A 21,043-nucleotide genomic window follows, 5' to 3' on the forward strand; every position below is an offset into this window, starting at 1 on the left:
TGAACTGAGAAATAAAATTTTCCTTGAACTTTTTACATACAAGAGGTCATCATACTTTAAGAATATCCTGTAAGTCCTGTAAGTACTGAAAACTTCCTTGTTATTACAAAAACAGCTTTTGTTGTTACCAAGCCCAGTGAAGGACTCGTCTCTTTATGACGTAATAGAGTAGTGAAAGACCACCTCTGCAGAAGAAGACAACGCCTACTTGCTGGTCGTAACTTTGGCCCCGCCCACTGTTGTGTTGAGATGACGAGAAGAGAGCTATACAGGATAGACCACAAATTACATTACCTTCCAAAAGATCCTAATACTAGGAATGTGGTAATGTTTTTTTTTCAACAATGTGAATATCTCAGTTGAGCATTATTTATTTGTATGCAGTACATTTAACTGTGGATTCTTTTGGCTCGTTTCCACCGAGCGGTACGGTACAGTACAGTACGATTCGGGATGGTTAACCCTGATCCGGCTTGCGTTTCCACCACCAACAGTACCATACTTGATAGGCGCGGTGTAGCCCATGCCGGAAAGAAGCGATTGATGTCAAATTCTCGCGAAGAAGAAAGCGACAGTAAACAACAATGTATGACATACAGCAGATCTTGTTCTTGTTTCTCAGCATGTGGCTTTTTGTCACAAAATATTAAACATATTAATATAGTCCAGGCAATATGTGCATTTGTACTAAACAACATATGTTGCAGTAAACAACATTACAGTAATCATCTTCACAGTAAAAAAATAAAAAAATGACAAAACTCAAACAAGACTCTTTTTGTTAAAGTTTTATCAACATTAGCCATTATAAAAGTATAATTAAAAGGTATAAGAAGCTATACAATAAGAAATAAAGCAAACAATTCAGTCAAACATACAAAGTCAGCGCTCTAGTCTAACCTTACAACGGTTAAGTTAAATAGCCTAAATATATAAAGTTATGAAACTTCACTTTGCCCTCAGCCAAAACGATTGGCCAGGGAACAAATTATAGATTCACGAGACCAAACATCTACGTCTACAGAATACAAGACGAATTATATCTCATGTTTAACCACAACAGAGACGTCAGAGTCGGCGGCACACATCAGAAGGACTAGCCGAGCAGAGGCTGTTCCAGGCGGGGTACATGAGCGCCGAGCGTCCGCTGATCGCCTGGAATCGATCTCACATCCTGGATCAAATTTTCATAAATCTTTATAAATAAACCACAGATTTCAGCTTTAAACAACTACATTCTCGCCTGAAAAACACTTAAAACTACATTCCGTGACCCAATAACAGTAGTATTATATTTGAACATATTAAAAAATTACGCTTCTTATGTTGTCATTCTACGCGCAAGTGGCGATTCTCTGTCAACCAATCAACCAGTGGGGATTTCTTTAAGACTGCAAGGGAAGCTCGGCCCGTCTGATCCCGGCTGACGGCATTAAATGTAATTATGAGCCGGAGCCCTATTTAGACTCGACTATTTTTAATACGTGGGCCGTTATAATATGGTGGCGCCAAATAATTTTTGAACCCAGGTTCTGAGGGGGTGGTAGATATAAATACTATTTATAAATGAGCAAAAATGGGACATTTAATAATATTTAATTATTTTAATTATGACAATTGTATTCATTTTATTAATTCATTTAAATTAAATTAACAAGCAACAAGCAAGAAGTGCATTTGTAAATCCGTTGACACGCGTCCATTGATTTTTATTAATACAACTTTTCTGTCAGTGCTGCAAAGATTAAGTTGACGATCGCCATCTCCTAGTGAAAGCGCATATATAGAGAGAAATGCAAATCATGGATTACATAATCAGAAGGTATAGGCTAGCCTTTTTCTTTTCGTTTTGAATTGTTTCGTTTAAAGAAATTGACGATTGATATCTCCGTAGTGAACGCGCCTATAGAGAGAAATGCACATCATGGATTAATCAGAGAGTATGCTGCCTATATTTCTTTTCCTTTTGAATTGTTTCGTTTAAAGAAATTGACGAATCGCCATCTCCATAGTGAACGATAGAGAGAAATGCACATCATGGATTACATAATCAGAGAGTAGGCTAGCCTATTTCTTTTCGTTTTGAATAGTTTCGTTTAATTTGATGATCGCCATTTCCGTATGAACGCGAACAGAGAGAAATGCACATCATGGATTAAATAATCAGCGAGTGGCCTATTTCTTTTCGTTTTGAATGAAATTTCAAGCTTTATTTAGATATAGGCCTATCTGTCATGTCTGTGAGACATACACTGAGTTTCGGTTAATTTATGATGAGATTTCAATGCAAGTGACAGATGCGCGCCAGTGCACGATCATGTCATGATTATGTTGTCTGCTATATTTGATTCTTATTTATTAAATCCAGGCAATTGGTTGATAAAAAAGTATTAAAATTAAGATACAATTTATACAAAACGAAATACACTTTAAAGAAAGGCCTTTTACAAAATGAAACTTAATTAAGTGGTCAATGTCTGACTCCCGATGCATCCCATCTTACTCGTGCTGTTCAGTTTTCATTATCAACATAAAAAAAAATAACATTATAATATTTTAACAAATATAAACTAATGTGCTTATTTAATGAACTCGGGGCAAAATGCATCCTCGCAGCAGTGAGTGGGTGGTTGTTTCGGAGATGCGACATTAGGTTAGAGGTGTTTCCATCTCTCGCAGTCACCTTTTTTATTGCAACATTTACAAATTGCCTCGTCAGTATTTACCGCCTCTCCCGTCTCTCTCTCGCTCTTTCTCCTCCACACTGTCACTTGATGACAACTACATAAGCATTTTTAGGCATTGAATAAATTATATTTATATATTATATATAAGTGCCGGTAATGTCGGTATTGAAACTGATACTGTTGCTATTTTAAGACCCCGCGGTATACGATATTACCGAAATACCGCCCAACCCTATGTTATAGATCCACACTTTCAACACTTAAATCACATAAATCAACACTTTACTCGATTAGTTAACCATGAGAGCTTTAATAGTAAAAGCGTGCTAAAAGTTTACAAGAGAGATCCACATGTAATTCTGGCTATTTCATATGCAAACATGTCAGCCAATCACAGCACTGGGCGTTTACACTGAACTCTCACAGCAGCCGATCACAGCAGTGGGCGTTTACACTGAAGGCTCACAGCCAATCACAGCAGTGGGTGTTTACAGTGAAGTCTCACAGCAGCCAATCACAGCACTGGGCGTTTACACTGAAGTCTCACAGCAGTGGGTATTTACACTGAAGACTAACAGCAGCCAATCACATCAGTGGGCGTTTACACTGAAGTCTCACAGCAGTGGGTATTTACACTGAAGACTAACAGCAGCCAATCACATCAGTGGGCATTTACACTGAAGGCTCATAGCAGCCAATCACAGCAGTGGGCATTTACACTGAAGTCTCACAGCAGCCAATCACATCAGTGGGCATTTACACTGAAGGCTCATAGCAGCCAATCACATCAGTGGGCATTTACACTGAAGGCTCACAGCAGCCAATCACAGCAGTAGGCGTTTACACTGAAGTCTCACAGCAGCCAATCACAGCACTGGGCATTTACACTGAAGGCTCACAGCAGCCAATCACATCAGCGGGCGTTTACACTAACGGCTCACAGCAGCCGATCACAGCAGTAGGCGTTTACATTGAAGTCTCACAGCAGCCAATCACAGAAGTAGGCGTTTACACTGAAGTCTCACAGCAGCCAATCACAGCAGTAGGTGTTTACACTGAAGTCTCACAGCAGCCAATCCCAGCACTGGGCATTTACACTGAAGGCTCACAGCAGCCAATCACATCAGTGGGCGTTTACACTGAAGTCTCACAGCAGTGGGTATTTACACTGAAGACTAACAGCAGCCAATCACATCAGTGGGCATTTACACTGAAGGCTCATAGCAGCCAATCACAGCAGTGGGCGTTTACACTGAAGTCTCACAGCAGCCAATCACATCAGTGGGCATTTACACTGAAGGCTCATAGCAGCCAATCACATCAGTGGGCATTTACACTGAAGGCTCACAGCAGCCAATCACAGCAGTAAGCGTTTACACTGAAGTCTCACAGCAGCCAATCACAGCACTGGGCATTTACACTGAAGGCTCACAGCAGCCAATCGCATCAGCGGGCGTTTACACTAACGGCTCACAGCAGCCAATCACATCAGTAGGCGTTTACATTGAAGTCTCACAGCAGCCAATCACAGAAGTAGGCGTTTACACTGAAGTCTCACAGCATCCAATCACAGCAGTAGGTGTTTACACTGAAGTCTCACAGCAGGCAATCCAGCACTGGGCATTTACACTGAAGGCTCACAGCAGCCAATCACGTCAGTGGGCGTTTACACTGAAGTCTCACAGCAGCCAATCACAGCACTGGGCGTTTACACTGAAGTCTCAATTAGTGACACGCCCCTTCAAACAAAGCGTTCAAATCAGAGGACTAAAACAGGGTAGGAAAAAGCCATGTATTTCTAAATTTTTGGTAAAATCATATTTTAATCAAATAAATAAATTTTTTTAAAAAATCACACTAACATTATAAGGGCACCCCAGGGAACATTATTAAAAAAAAACAATGCAGTTCATTACCCCTTTAAAACATACGCACACACACACACACACACACACACACACACACACACACACACACACACACACACACACACACACACACACACACACACACACACACACACACACACACACAAACACAAACACAAACAGACAGACAGACAGACAGACAGACACACACACACACACACACACTTCATTCTACATAAATACTGCATATCTGACGGCGTTTACATTTTGAGAAGTGATAAAAGTCTGAGCGGGGATTTTGAGGGTGTGTGTTTGAACTGCATCATGTCTAAACATCCATTACACACACAATCATCCATCATGTTTTTATTGAAGACATAAATGACTCTTCAGAGCATTAAATTATGAAACATTGATTACATCTGAAGCCCTGCACCACAATCAATATCGCTTAAGGCTGATGACTCACAACACACACACAAACACACACACACACACAAACACACACACAAACACATACAACACTCTCAGACCGAAGATGAGGAACATTATGATGAGAGAGAGAAAGACCTACATGATGACTGTGTATCTGCATGTGTGAATGTATTCAGTCTAAACAAGAGTGTTTTAGAGCTTGTGGTTGTTAAGATGTTCAGGCTGGTTGCTATGTTGTCTCTGGGTGGTTGGTAAGGTTTATATATATGGTTCCTAAATCTGTTTGAGTTTTTCACGTTTTCTAGTGCAGCATGAAAATATGATCTCTCAGTAAAGTAGCAGCACACTCTGCTCGAACAACACACATGACTGAGGAATCACTCAAACGCTGCAGGACAACACACACACAAACACACACAACTTTAAGACTGTTAAGAGATTTCAGCACATCACTATTCGCACTAGTACTAGTGATAATTAACTAAACTCGGCATGAATTGTAAGTTGTGCTGATTTTTTCTTTTTTATCGTGTCGTATATTCGAGTGAAACGGCTTCTGGAAACAGAACAAATGTGGGCGGGGCTTGATTGTGTCTGTGGGGAATTATTGGATGATTGTGGTTTGCTATTGGTGGATCTCATGTGATTGACAGGTTGCCCCGCCCTATCATCTGAGAAGAGAAGAGATGCTGCAAGAGGAAGTTATTCTGATTCAAGATTATCAGGAACATGAATTTAAAACAATAATGATGCTCACTGATAAATCATTTAGTAATAAAAACTGCAATATTCCATGAAAATAAAAATAATTTTTCATTCCATGGTGACTTTTAAAAGCACTAATTACAGCGGTGCTAATGTTAACAAATACAACCTTTGATTTTAATAATGTATCAGTAAATGTTGAAATTAACATTAACTAAGATTAATAAATGCTGCAGAAGCACTGTTCATTCTTAGTTCATGTTAACTAAGGTAGTGAACGAATGTTAACTAATTAACCTTATTGAGTGTTACTGAAAAATGTAATTCAGATACACACATATAAAAAACAAACATGCATGCACACTTTCCTCTTCCTGTTGGCATCATTTCACCAAACATTGAGCTCTGAGCTCTCATCTCTTCACCTGTCAAGAACACACACAGACACACACACACAAACACACACACACACACACTTGCATTGGCGGTGGTGATCATTACCACAGCTCTCTGAGTAAACAATGAGAGCAAGGAAAAATCCTTATTGATGCCAATGTGATGCGTGGGGAGCGTTTTTTATTTTTATTTATTTTCATTTGGCGGGTCTGTCAGCGAGCGAAGAGCGAGATGTCCTTCATCGTTTGGCCCATTAGGGGCAATATATCCCACTCCCCGAGCAGCAGATCCATCAGCCCGGGACGGGGCGATACTTCATCTCTCAGTTCAGATTGTAATCTGTCATTTCTCGCTCTCTGAGCTTATGGAGATCACCCTGAAGCCGAGTCTCTTCAACAGAAGACAGACCTTCAATCTTTCTGATCAATGCCGGATGAAAAGATAGTGATCCGTCTGAAGACCAAGAGTTACCGCTTCGCTAAAAGAAGACTCTCGGTGTCTTTTAAAATGTTTTCGTTACTTCAGAAGTTGTTTACATTGTTTGTTATCATGGTTGCACTTTATTTTACAGTACGTGTACTTACAGTGAACTTAACTTAGACAGTACTGGATAATATAAGGTTACTACATGGGTTAAGGTCATGTTTAGGTGTAGGTTCAGGGTTAGTACCTAGTTATTAGCTTCATTACTGTCTCCTCTCCACCAGTAAGGTGGATGCTGCACATTAGTGGTGGTTGAGGAGATTCCCCCTTCTTTGTAAAGCGCTTTGAGGTCCCAGAAAAAGCGCTATATAAATGTAACAAATTATTATTATTATTAATTATTATTACCAGTTATTAATAAGTACAAAGTATGTACACGGGGGAACAGGACAGTAAAATAAAGGGCTACCATTATCATTAAAGGGACAGTTCACCCAAAAATAAAAATTCTGTTATCAAGTACTCACCCTCACCCAAACCTGTATGAGTTGTGAAAGCATAAAAAGTTTTCTGTATTTATTTGAAAACGCTGTCGTATCGACGGCCCCTAAATTAAAAACTAATGATTTTTACAACAGAAACGAATCAATGCTGGACTTACTTAAGCTAGACAATGACTTTCTTCTAGAGCTGCTGGACAGCCAATACAATCTTGGTTGCATTCATTTCCTTTTATCGCTGTAAATCTGCTTTGAAACAATGTATCGTAAAAAGTGCTATATAAATAATTGTGACTTGACTTGACTTGAGGCATTGCATTACGTTTTCATCAACTTACAAGTTGTGCAGTTTACTGTGTTTATGTAGTCGTTCAGTTTTTCTGTTCTCATGTTATTAAAGATGAAGTGTTTCACCCGGGCTGTTTAAGACAGTATTGACTGTGACTCAACAACAAATGCCAGACGAAGAGACTTTTCTCAATTCCTCAAATACATAAAACATTAGCCTTTATATATACAGTGTTTATAGAGTAAAGAAAACACTGTCCTTATTCAAACATCAGTTCTTTATTTACTCTTGAACTGCAAACAAGCAGAGACGCTTCAAACTGAGAGCAGCACTTCATGCATGATAGAGGTGGGCGGAGCTATGAGCTTTGACTGACAGTTTGAAGAGCCAATGGAGTTACGTGGTTTTACCTGTACTATTTAGTAGCATTGAAATTAACTCCTATGTACACTACCAGTGGATTTATGGCAATGATTTATGCATTACATAAAGAGACTTGATCCTTTTGACTTAATGATCTATGATAAGATGCAGAATTATATATTCAGGTAATGGCCTATAAGCCAGAATGAATCAAGTCTGTTACAATATGCTCACACCTTAGAAGAATTGCTAATAAAATCATCCACGTTTATATGTTTCTGTGTGGGTTAATAGAACTGTGTAGAAAAAAGATCAGGTTCAGTTCCACCCATGTACTAATGACTTTAAGGCTAATCCAGCACAAAGCTGACTTGTTGCTTTAAACATGTAAGTTTATAAAATAATAATGTTTGAATACAACCAATAGATGTGGAAAAAGTCCTTAATACGCTACTCTGTTAAAATTAAATATATTACTCTATCTATTAAACAGTTCTACAAGTCAAGAATGCAATTAATACTTTTCTTAAGTGTATCTTGAAATAATGATTAACTATAGGCCAAATATAGACTTACTTTTAAGCATAACCCAAGTACACTTAAGTATAATTTTGTAAAGTATATCTCTGATAAGTGCACCTAAAGTAGACTGAAAGTATACTCTGAATAATGTGTGCAGCATTACCAGAACCCTGAAACCCAGCGGCTGAACTGAACTGAAGCTGATCTACAACACTGAGGTGAGGAATGAGAGAGAGACACAGTGAAGCACATTAAATCAGGACAATAGAGTGAGTGTGAGTAATCAGCCTAATGACTTTAAGAACATGTCATTATCTGGCCAGACGACAGAAAAATACACCATTCTCTGTGAGACTCAAACACTGTACAGAGAGAAATAATAGGGAGGGGAAGATCATCGGTGAATATGTGTTCCTTACACAATAACAGCATACAGGTTAAATGATGAGTTTAATTTCAGGGGGAATTCTTTCTTTGTCGTAGTGTAAACTCAAAACAAGACATATGGCCTGAGGATGAGATATCTCATAGTGTTAGTTAAACACGTCCATGGGGAAAAACAGCTTAAAACAATGTCAAACGTGTGTATGTTGGGCTTAATGTTATGGAAATCCACACAATGATATGAATACACACACGTGTGCTCGTGTTTCTCACCTAGACATATAAAAAGTGCTTGAAAAAACTTAATGAGGATGTTTCCACAAAAAAAAAAAATGGCAAGAATATCCAAGACTATAATAATAATAATGCGTTTCACTTGAAAAACCTCTACAGTGTGTGCGTGCGTGTGTGTGTGTGTGTGTGTGTGTGTGTGTGTGTGTGTGTGTGTGTGTGTGTGTGTGTGTGTGTGTGTGTGTGTGTGTGTGTGTGTGTGTGTGTGTGTGTGTGTGTATGTGTGTTGGTTAGTGAAGCTGAGTGAGAAAGATAAGATATTATTCTGTATCATATTCAGAGGACATAGACACAATATACACTTCCTCAAACGCTCGTATCACACACACACACACACACACACACACACACACACACACACACACACACACACACACACACACACACACACACACACACACAGGAGTCTGTACACTAATCTAAGCTGGCAACAACTTATAAATTACTGCTATGCTGGACACAAGATAAAACAGTGTGTGTGTGTGTGTGTGTTTTATGTGTGCTGACCTTGACTAAATGCGAGCTCTCAACACTATCACAAAACACCCCCAGCCTTTATCTAACAAACACACACACACACACACACACACACACACACACACACACACACACACACACACACACACACACACACACACACACGCACACACACACACACACGCACGCACGCACACACACACACACACACACACACACACACACATTCACACACCCTCTAAATCACTCCCCTCACACTTTCTTCCGAACCCCTCCGGGATCTCCTGCCCTGAGGGATCTTGTTTTGGGAGAAGGTGGGACATCGGCATTCACACGGAGCTGTGAAGCCTGGGAAAAGTGCGAGACCTTCTTTAACCTATGGCTAGAGGTGCAGAATGGTGTAGTGATGGTCAAAATATCCTTAACCAACAGTTGGGGAAACTGAATTTTTATCATATATTGGATTGTGGGATTACAGGCAATAATTTTAGCATATATTAAATAATTTGAAGTAAAACGTTTTAACCTGTGAATCATGAATGTAAGAAAAAGCCTAATGTAAACGGCCGATCGGGGTCAGATGAACCTGAAATCAGCTTAATCACACAGCCCTTCCTTTACATGATCAGTCAACCAGTCGCTCAGGTAACTATTCAAATTTTAAATAAATGAGGTAATTTCGCACATTCCTAATTACACATACAAATACTCACTATGGTTTGGGAGTTACACAAATATACCTGTTTAATTCTCCTAGTTGATATGTTAACCTCCAGCTTGCCGTAAATCTTCAAAGATAAGATGTTTCATGAATTTATTGGGTTGTTTCAAATATTGAACATTACAGCGTAAAACTAACTACATATAATATATATTACTATAACAAGGAATGTGCACAAGTTCCCTGAAGTGGAATCATGATGTAAACAATGATCATCATTATAATGCCTAAAATGACTTGTTGCTGAATTCAAAATCCAGTAACAACTCATGTAAGGACAAAAACATGCCAAATAGGAACATTGTTTTTCATTTTAAAATGACAGCACTTCAGCAGCATTGGGCTCGTATGAGAGCAGAAGTAAACAGGACACGTTCATGAGCACAGGAAAGATGAACAGACTGCTTCATCTTGGGACAGGCTCTTTAAAATGACCTGATTGGGACACTCATTTTCCCAGTAATCTCAATGGCAAAAAGTGTCCCAATCAAGAGTGCGGGCTATTTTAAAAATACATGCCGCTTTACATAACACAACACCGAGTCTAGCAAGTCATTGAGTTGATAAGGAATCGAAGCCAAAGCCAAAAGCTTCCTAAGTCTTATTTTTTGTTCTTAAGAAAATGCTTCAAAAATTGCATTTCTTAGAATTAATCTTAAAGTCCCCCAGTAGTCAATAACTGTATCCCTTAAAACTCATCTTTGATCACCAAAATAACATATTTAAAAGTTTTTTCCTTGAAAATAAAAAATGTCTTCATGCCTTAAAATATCTTGAATGTAACTCGACACCCTTGCCTCATTTAGTATACGCGGTTCTATGAATATGCAGATGAGCCCCGCCTCCACTCACTCACACAGCTCAGAGATGCAATCGTTGACGATCACACATTGATCTGATTGGATTTTACACGTGGTTTGTCTTAAAGCATATTAAAAACACCACATAGACATAAACAATATTAAAATCAAATCTGGATTTTCACCACAGGGGGACTTTAAGAAATGTCTTTAATTTTGTTTTCTTAACTAACGGAACATTTCTGGTATGCTAGTGAATTATAAAGCAATGGTTAGGAGTCAGATCACCAATGAGCATGTAAAGTTCAGATTCTATATTTTTTGTCAAGTGAGTGAGTAATTAATTAGTTAATTAGCAAAGCGATTACACACACACACACACACACACACACACACACACACACACACACACACACGCCTGCTGATGACACACATTTCTGTTTTGCGTCCTCAAAGAACATTATTGAAGAACACATCATAAGCCAGAGAAACCACAAAGGAACATGAACATTATTTGCCTTAGAAGAAAAAACAGAAAAACAACTTCTTCTCTCAAGTTTAGCGACTGTGACTGGTCATCCTTCAGTTCCCATGAATGATTAAAAATCCAAAGGGATGCCAGCAACACGTTAACTCATTCCCTTCGACAATGTTAATGACAGCGAACGCGAGCGACTTCCTCAAACACTTCAGTTCTGCGCTTTGGCGTGATTTCAGACAATCTGACATTGAATAATTGAAAGTAACCGAGGGCAGGTGTCCAGCTCATTAAGCCAGTCCGTTTGACGTGGTGACTAACGATCTGATCGGGGAAGTGTAGCGCTCTCGCAGGAAGACTCCCTCAGGAGTTACGCACAGAGAAAACAAAACCAAAGTGAATCAGGTCTTCAGCTAAAATAAACTGGACTCCAGCAACAGATCTGACTCATCAGTGCCTAATTAAAGGGGACAAGAAATTACAAGCCCACACCAGGGTTTAGAGATGGACTGCGAGCGAGAGAGTGTGATGAAGGGACGTAACATGCCTGGACTCATTAGAAGGGACACGTCTCCGGGGCTTTAGGGGGGCAGCAGGTGGAATATACTTTATACTGTGAGAAATCACATCCAGACATGAAGAAACAAGCCCTCCTGATCCATTAGCTCGTCTCGGAAATATCATGCAATATTAATCACAAAAGCGTCTCCTCACAGCTCCTCTGAGCAAGATGTGTAATGTCTGTAGACGGCCAGTAGAGGCCCTCCAGGTGTGTGTACATGTAGGACTGATAAAGCTGAAGCAAACAGACGGACACTATAAAGACGCCCTAAACGCATAAAGAAACTGAATCTTCACAGCGTTTGAAATCCTGTCTCTCACACAGAAAGAGAGACAGCAGAGAGAGAGAGGGACGAGATCAGTCAGGACTCCCAATTAGTCTAAACACAGAAGGAGGCTTTCAGTATTCACCGTCTCACACACACACACACAAACACACACTGAAGCAGAACAACCCGTCAGATCACACACGCAAGGCAAACACTGACACATACACACCCACATTCAACAGTGAAGAGAAGAGAAGAGAAGAGAAGAGAAGAGAAGAGAAGAGAAGAGAAGAGAAGAGAGTCATATTCAGTGGATTAAATACTACTCTACTTGGACAATAAAAAGCGATTGTATTGAAAAACAAAAGTCCCGTGAAGAAGCTCCACTGACCCAAAGAGAAGTTTCACCAGCAGGAAACTCTCCTTGTTACTTTACACATGCAAGGAAACATTAGTAATGATATATGAATACATGAATATGACTGAAAAGCTCAACAGAGCCGCTAGATTCCTATAAATCAGCTCCGGTCACACTTAAACTAAACCAGCTCTGCCTACAAGCAAAACATCCATTATGATCCCGTTCCTCGTACTTTTGTTTAGAGGGCTTGACGCCAGGAATATGTCACCACATGGACTTCAGGAGTTACTGTGCGACAACACAAGAAAACACCTCTTCTGAATCTCGAGCTCACAGTTAGAGGTAAAAGTCTTTAGAAAATTGCTTCAGTTTGCTTTCAAGAACCAATATACTTCAAGCGAAATCAAAGATGAACTGGTGTGATGTCATTTCAACAAAATCTGCTCTCCAGGAACTCGAAACAGCTTGTCAAAGCGAACTTTCCGGGAAAGGTGGGCGTGGCTCTGAGGCTCCGCCCTCTTTGAGGTGTAAATCTTCCTCGGTTAATTTCTTCTGTTCAGACGCGAGTAAAAAACATGAACACACTGGAGAAAAGCTGCTTTATAGTAGAAACTGAAGCTGTAATTCTAACTGAAAGCGACACTGACACTGTTTTTTGTGTTTAATACTGTAAAACTGCCGCTTTACAGTAGCCTGACGTAGTCATACTCAGACTCTACTCAGAATGTGAGTCTGATACTGCTCCATTGGGCTGTGATTATGGGGCGTGTTACAACCAAACAAGGAAAGAAAATGCCTCTGCACTCAATCGGATCGACAAATGCCTTGATCGCGGTTCTCTGTTCCTCTTTTAAAATGAATGCGCTGTCTACATCTTCTATAACAGATGTGATGGCTGAATCTACACATCTAAATTCTCCAGCGCCATCCATTCTTTGTTGTAAAAGAATTCAACCCAAGCGCTCTTTGGTGACGTGGATAATTACGTTATTGATCACCTGTCCATCATCGTATAAAGCCCGCCCTGACAATTTGTTTGGTCCGAACAGCTCTGGTTCGGGCATACTTGCTTCTCAACTAGTGGTCGACCGATATATCGCCACGGCCGATAAGTTTTTCTGATTGGCCGATGTGTTGGAAGCGGGACTTTTATTTTGACGGCTCTGCAGACTTTTATTTTGACGGGCGGCGCCGCCCGTATATATGTTTGATATATAAATATAAATATCTTTATATCGGCCATCGGCCACCCTGCTCTCTAAGATATCGGCATCAGCCATCAAAAAACCCATATCGGTTGACCACTATTCTCAACGGATCAAGTCCAGACCGAATGTTGTGGGCGGGGCTAAGTTCAGCTGGCATCCAGGCTAGCTTTACAGCAATCCATTGTTTAAAGTACTGTATAAATAAACATGACGTGACTGGAGTGCTGAATCACAGAGCTGGTCCAAACATTCACATCACTAAGATCAGATGCTTTCTGAACTGCTGTTTTCTCACCGCTGTCAATTTTATTGTGTGTTTTTTTTAGTCAAGTGCAGCATATATTTACATATTCATCTAATATTCACTCTCGGCAGCGTGGACGGCGTCATGATGATCGCTAACAGCATATCACCGCAAACTTATATCAAACTTCATTTTACCCATGAGCGAAGAATGATAAAGAACTTCACCATGAGTATATCGGGGCTTTAGTATCTTTGCATCTCTATAACCTCATCAGATATAGTATCTTGTCTACAGAAAACAAGCCAGATCTTTTGATTGGCTTGGTGATTTGCATACCTGATACTCATTGGGCCAGAAGGTGCTGACAGCGAGCTCAGCCTTCATCCAGTCTCGGCCTGTGCAGGACGTGACGTTCCAGATGGGGTTTGCCAGCGGGCCCTTGTTGACCTTCACCAGGATGTTAAGCGTCCCGGAGCTGGAGCCGTCCGGGCAGAACAGCAGATAGTTAAAGTCAATGCAGTGAGTGTCGTTTTCTTTCATCACCGGCAGCTGCAGGCGAGCCTTTTCTCCATAATCATGCTGAGAGGTGTCCACCATCATGTACGAGCCTGGTAGAACGGAGACAGGAAACACATGTGAAGAACTCAAAAGCGTGAGTGTCTGCCTTGCTGTCTGCTTCTTACATAGGCAGCGTCCACACTGAATGAAATCTCATTAGTGCCTAATTTGCATCCAAAGGAATTTGTGTTTAAAGTAATGCTCTAATCAGAATATGAACAACAAGCACACACCAAACATTGATCCATTTGTCATTAGATTGAGCTATTTTTATTTATATATATATATATTTTGTTTTATGTTTTATGCAGATTTTTTAACACCGCATAAAACATTTAAAGTTGACATTTCTTTTTTTCACTAAGCTTGTCGTAATGCATTCTGGGATCAAAGAATCAATGATTCAATATTGATTCTTAAAATCACCAGATTGTTGCATGACATTACGGCTGAGATATTCCTAAATTAACTGGATTTAAGTACTAAACCAGATTTCCAGCCCTACCCGTTTAGGTTTTGAACCAGATTTTGTGTTGTAATCAAACAAAAATACAGAGTAAAGCAAATGTCACAAAGCCACACCAAGGAATATAGAAAACGTAGTGAGTGTCATCTGCTAAAAAGCAAGCAAAGCAAATTTTTTGAGAACTCACGTGGGATCCTAGCTAGATATAAACTCAGACATGGGGACACAATATTTCTGAACTTCAGAATCAAAGACTCGTACACTTGGCAGTTCGCCGTGTGCTTATTACAGAATGCTTTCATAATCACTCCACCGGAGAAATGGTTTCCAGCTATCGGCCAAGTCGGACAGGGCCATATAGGATCTAGTTCCAGTTCTTTAAGCATGTGATTGCACTGAGAGGAAAAGATTTCAAATCCCAAATGCCCAGAGGATGGATACAGGCGGCGAGAGCACAGACTTCACCAGCATTTGTCCAAATGAACATACATCTGTTCATCTGTCTCTCCACGGCCAGAACCAGAGATGACCAGCTCTCTCTCTCTTTCTCTCTCTCTCTCTCTCTCTCTCTCTCTCTCTCTCTCTCTCTCTCTCTCTGCAAAGATCTTCTCTTTCTCTCTCGTCTCTTCTGTCAGATACTAGACATAAAGCCTAGATGAAACTCATCCTAAATAAATAACCCTGGCCATGTTGTGTGCAGCTCATCAGGTGCATGTTATTCCATATTCAGAATCTTTCAAGTGTAATCATTTTCTCTGTCTCTGAAATTACTTTTGACTATTTTTATCTAACCATAAGTCATGTGGGTTGGGAAAAAATACTCTGAGATATAACATAAGAATCCAGACTCTCAGCTGCATTAAAGACCCTAGCTGATAAAAACACACACCTGTCACCGTCACCACATACTGGATCTTTATAAAACAATTATTCATATAAACAGTATAACAAAAAAATGATTGCATCCAATGGGACTGTTCATGTTTTACAAATATGTTTTATATACATTACTGTTCAAAAGTTTGGGCTCAGTAAGATATTTTGTTTTAAGAATTTAACATTTTGATGCATTAAATTGATCAAAAGTGAGAGTAAAGACATGTATAATGTTTAAGATTTTATGTCAAATAAATGCTGCTCTTTTGAACTTTCTATTCATCAAAGAATCCTGAAAAACAAAATGAACAACAGGAATGTGAAGCAGCATAACTGTATTCATCATTGATAATAATCAGAAATATTTTCTTGAGCTACAAAACAGCAAATTATGATGATTTCTGAAGGATCATGTGACACTGAAGACTAGAGTGATGATGCTGAAAATTCAGGTTTGAAAACAGGAATAAATGACACTTTACTATTCACATAGAAAACAGCTTTTTTTTCAAATGTAAATATTATTTGAACGCTGGTGTATTTTATCATCATGTATCATGTCACATCACATCGTAGACAATAAATGAGTTGTGAATGAAGATTCATGTTGTCTTTGACAATATATTCTCAGAATGAAGTAGACTATCATTACCACAGCTGAGAACATCAGTGTGGTGTAAGTGTCTTGAAACACTGCTGCTCGTCTTTTATTTCCATTGAAATAGCAAATGTCTAAAGCAGTGATCATTAAGAGACAGAGATAGCCTGTTTATTCAGGAGACAGATGTAAAGTTGCAGAAGTTGCCAGAAAGAGCTTTCATTTGGGCTTTATTTGCAGATGAAGCACATCCATGAGATCTATGAGGAGTTGTTCTCCTCTGTGAGAACATGTTTCTCTTTCTCTCTCTACAGGTGAGTTCTGGGTGAAAGAAAGCCTCTTGCTTTTATAAGTATAGAGTGTGGATCAGACCACCAGGAAAGATGGAGAATCAAATGCAAATTGGCCAAGAGCTGCTAGCAACCCTACCAATTATTTCTGTCTCCTGATTCCAGCGCTCCAAATCTCACCGCAAGACCGACATAATTCACACAGGATTCTGAACATCTCCAATACAAAATCAAAGTCCTGACTGGTTGGACTAAGGCCTGCAATACTCATTCACATATTTCCTTCACACTTTCATCACTGTCAAAATATTTTAAAAAGAATACAGAAATATTATACAGGAAAACAATTACCTGTCCTTTCTTTCTATAGCAACACTTCATATTTGAAACATATTTGGTATATTTCCTGCAAGCATTTGTCAAAAAATACAGTATGAATATCATGTATAGCCATACTGAAAGCGACAATGTATGATTCACCTTAGATTTTGAAAATAAATGTTCAAACTGTGAACAAACATAGAGTATTCTATGACAAAGATTTGTGATTTTTGATTGATTTGGTTGTGAGTGCAGTGAGTTTGCATAGAGACTCCGCCCACACGCTCTTCTGATTGGCTGTGATTTTTTACTGATTTTGTTGTGAGAGCAGTGCATTTGCAGAAAGACTCCACCCACACGCTCTTCTAATTGGCTGTGATTTTTGATTGATTTGGTTGCGAGTGCAGTGCATTTGTAGAGAGACTCTGTGCACACACTATTCTGATTGGCTGTGATTTTTGATTGATTTGGTTGTGAGAGCAGTGCATTTGCAGAGAGACTCCGCCTACACGCTCTTCTGATTGGTTGTGATTTTTGATTGATTTGGTTGGGAGAGCAGTGCATTTGCAGAGAGACTCCACCCACACGCTCTTCTCATTAGAGTCATTATATGCAAATATTAGACCACAGAAAGACACCATTGATTAATCACAATCAAGTATTTCAGACAGACTTGTAATAAAGCTAAATACAAACTGTACAAACAGGAAGTTAAACTATCCGCTGGGCATCTCAGGTAAGTGAACCTGCCCCTTACAGCTGGGTTACAGAGCACTTGCGGATGCTGGCAGAATAACTGAATTATTCTCTGAGCGCTCACAGCGAGACACTAATGACTGCAGGTGAGAACAGCCATGTGCATGTCATGAGGTGTGTGTGTCCCACCGTTTCCTCTATAAACGCCCGTTGGGTAAACATTTGTTTCTTCCCAAAGGTCAAAGGTTGGTGACGTGAACTAACCGGCGTATCAGATGGCACTATCGTTCAGCCAAGAGTTACTGGCAGAAAATGAAACATGTCCATGAGTGATTTTTGATTTATGTAAGTGCTTCCTTATGAACATGTGCTGGAGAGTTGGAGAATGTGTATGTGCGCTGCTCATTAATCACTTCAGTGTAAAACGGTGAAGAAAACGACGAGAGCAACGACAGAAGGCTGGACATATTAGACGAGAAGGTTTGGCCGGCTCTCAAAGCCACAAGAAAACATGAACACGAGTGCACCTCCACAAAGCTCAGACCGAGGCTGGTTTAGCGAGTGCAGAGCGGTGGTTTATGTTAGTATGCAGAGCACTGGACAGAGAACTAAACCACCACACCACTAATTACACACATCTACACACAGATCCACTCCCTGCTTAAACCTCAAACCTCAATCTTACCAACAGCATGTCTACATAGGGAGCATCCAAATGAAATGGAAACTCATAATGACTGATTTGAAAATGCTCTTCATGGGCAGCAGCAATACAGTCAAAACTAAATAATTTAATAAATATAAACAGTACACACTAAAACGTTTTTAATACTTTTTTTTTAGAAGTCGACCTATCTAAATTTTTTGATAACCGATAGCCTACCGTTATCCAAGAGAGCAGCAAGGCTGATATAAAGCCGATCCATATGATATCATATTATTTAATTATTTAATTTAAAAGATATTAAATAGCACATGCATAACAATTGCTGGTATTAAATATATATATTTATTTTATATAAGATTTACAAAATTAGAAATAAATAATTAGAAAATGAAAATAAAAAAATAAATCTGTAAAATAGTAAACGTCTCAGGTTACGACTGTAACCATAGTTCCCTGAGAAAGGGAACGGGACGATGTGTCAATGACGCTTTGGGAACGCCCCCAGCGTGAATGCGTCTGAAGCATCTGTGAAAAGTAGTCCAATGAAAAGAATGATCTTCACGGGCGGGTGACGTCATGACGAGGATATGATAAAAGCACATCCGGTGCAAACCGCCATTAGCTTCGAAATTTGCCGAAGCAAGCCGATCACAGCGATGCAGGAAGTATGGCAGGGTGACACATCGTCTCGGTCCCTTTCTCAGGGAACTATGGTTGGAGTCATAACCTGAGACGTTCCCTTTCGAGGGAACTCGCGATGCGTCAACGACGCTTTCACAAACGTCTTGGAGAGAAACCCCACATAATAAGGCTTTGGAGGCCGCAGAGGACTCGTAAGTAAGTGAAATAGCCTCGACTAACCACTTGCTAACCGTCTGTTAAGAAGCAGGAAGACCTTTCTTGGGTGATCCAAAACAAACAAATAGCTGATTGGATCTTCTCCACAGAGTCCGATTAACATAAGTGTTCACACAAGAGGTTCAGCTTTTCCTGGTCCGAAGAGGTAAAAAGAGGAGGACAGAAAGCATGCAGCACAATAGGCCTCGGAATCATGGTCGGCACCTTAGGGACGTATCCCTGTTTTGGATATAGGAAAGCCTTGACCATCCCCGGTGAAAACTCAAGGCAAGTGGGGGAAACCGAAAGGGCCTGAAGGTCTCCGACTATTTAGAGGGACGAAAAAGCTAGCAGAAAGATGGTCTTGAGAGTAAGACATTTTTCTGAAACCGAATCTAAGGCCTCAAAGGGAGCCCCAGACAGGCCTTCTAAGACCATTGCCAGGTCCCAAGCCGGTACCCTAGTGCGAGTTGCAGGCCTCAGCCTCAAGGTGCCACGAAGGAAACGAGTAATCAGGGGGTCTCGCCCCAGAGATATACCACCCACCAGAGCGTGGAAAGCCGCAATGGCCACCACGTAGACCTTAAGCGTGGATGGACACAAACCTGATGTAAAACGCTCTTGTAGAAACTCAGGTACTGTGTTAACTGAACAGTTAAAAGGATCCCACTGGCGTTGATGACACCAAGAACTGAAAACTCTCCATTTTAATAAATAAAGTTTCCTCGTAGAAGGAGCTCTGGAGCTCATAATGGTTTCAACAACCTCGGTTGAGAGACCACTCTCTATGAGTTGGGCCCCCTCAGAGGCCAAACCCACAGTTTCCAAATCTCTGGCCGGGGGTGAAATATTGTGCCCCCAGCTTGAGACAGAAGGTCTCTCCTGATCGGGACCCTCCGAGGGAGGGCCGTCGAGAAGATGAATGAGGGCCGCAAACCAAATTCGTCTCGGTCAGCGTGGTGCTACCAGCAGTAGACTTACTCCATCCTGGCAGATTCTCTCCAGAACTCCTGGGAGCAGAGCAACAGGGCCCAAAACCTGACCCTGGGTCAAGAACCAGTATTTCCTCCATATAATCAAGGTGCGGAGGTACCGCCGCGTGATCTTGATCATACGGAGTGGGTTTCCCCTCGGGGAGAACCCTCTGGTCCTGAGCCACCACTGCAAAAGTCTCACGTACAGCAGGCCAAAGGGTATCACATTGGACGCTGCTGCCAAAAGACCTAACAGTCTCTCGAACTGTTTCACAGTGCGTGACTGGCCTAGCTTTAGCAATTTCGAGGCTTTAAGGATAGCAGCTACACGAGCGGGCGATAGAACGGCTCGCATCGATACTGAATCCCAGACCACACCAAGGAAAGTGGTTCTCTGTACTGGAGAAAGCACACTATTCTTGGCATTGAGCCTCAACCCCAACATTTGCATATGAGCGAGGACGACAGCTCGGTGCCGAGCCGCTAACTGTTCTGATTCCGCTAGAATCAGCCAGTCGTCTATGTAGTTCAGAATACGTATGCCCTGCAGCCTGAGCGGGGCCAGAGCTGCATCTACGCATTTTGTGAACGTGCGGGGCGATAAAGCTAGACCAAAAGGAAGTACCCGATACTGGTTTTCTTTGCCCCCGAAAGAAAACCTCAGGAACCTCCTGTGCTGAGGGAGGATGGAGACATGGAAGAAAGCGTCTTTCAGATCTATCGTGACAAAGCAGTCCTCGGATCTGATTTGAGTCACTATCTGTTTGAGTGTTAG

General features: G+C 40.6%; 1 protein-coding gene across 24 annotated transcripts in view; it reads right to left on the bottom strand.

The window, feature by feature from the left end:
- ptprk (protein tyrosine phosphatase receptor type K) overlaps positions 1-21,043 on the bottom strand; it is a 238,228-nt gene that overhangs the window by 145,964 nt on the left and 71,221 nt on the right. For all 24 annotated transcript variants that reach the window (XM_077221141.1, XM_077221139.1, XM_077221143.1 and 21 more), the window contains exon 3: positions 14,322-14,593. In XM_077221141.1, coding sequence (XP_077077256.1) covers positions 14,322-14,593 — 272 coding nt within the window. The remainder of the gene's footprint in view (positions 1-14,321; positions 14,594-21,043) is intronic.

Source organism: Siphateles boraxobius, unplaced genomic scaffold, assembly GCF_051911475.1.
Source record: "Siphateles boraxobius isolate OS27281-9 unplaced genomic scaffold, OSU_SipBor_1 8, whole genome shotgun sequence".
NCBI lineage: Eukaryota > Metazoa > Chordata > Actinopteri > Cypriniformes > Leuciscidae > Siphateles > Siphateles boraxobius.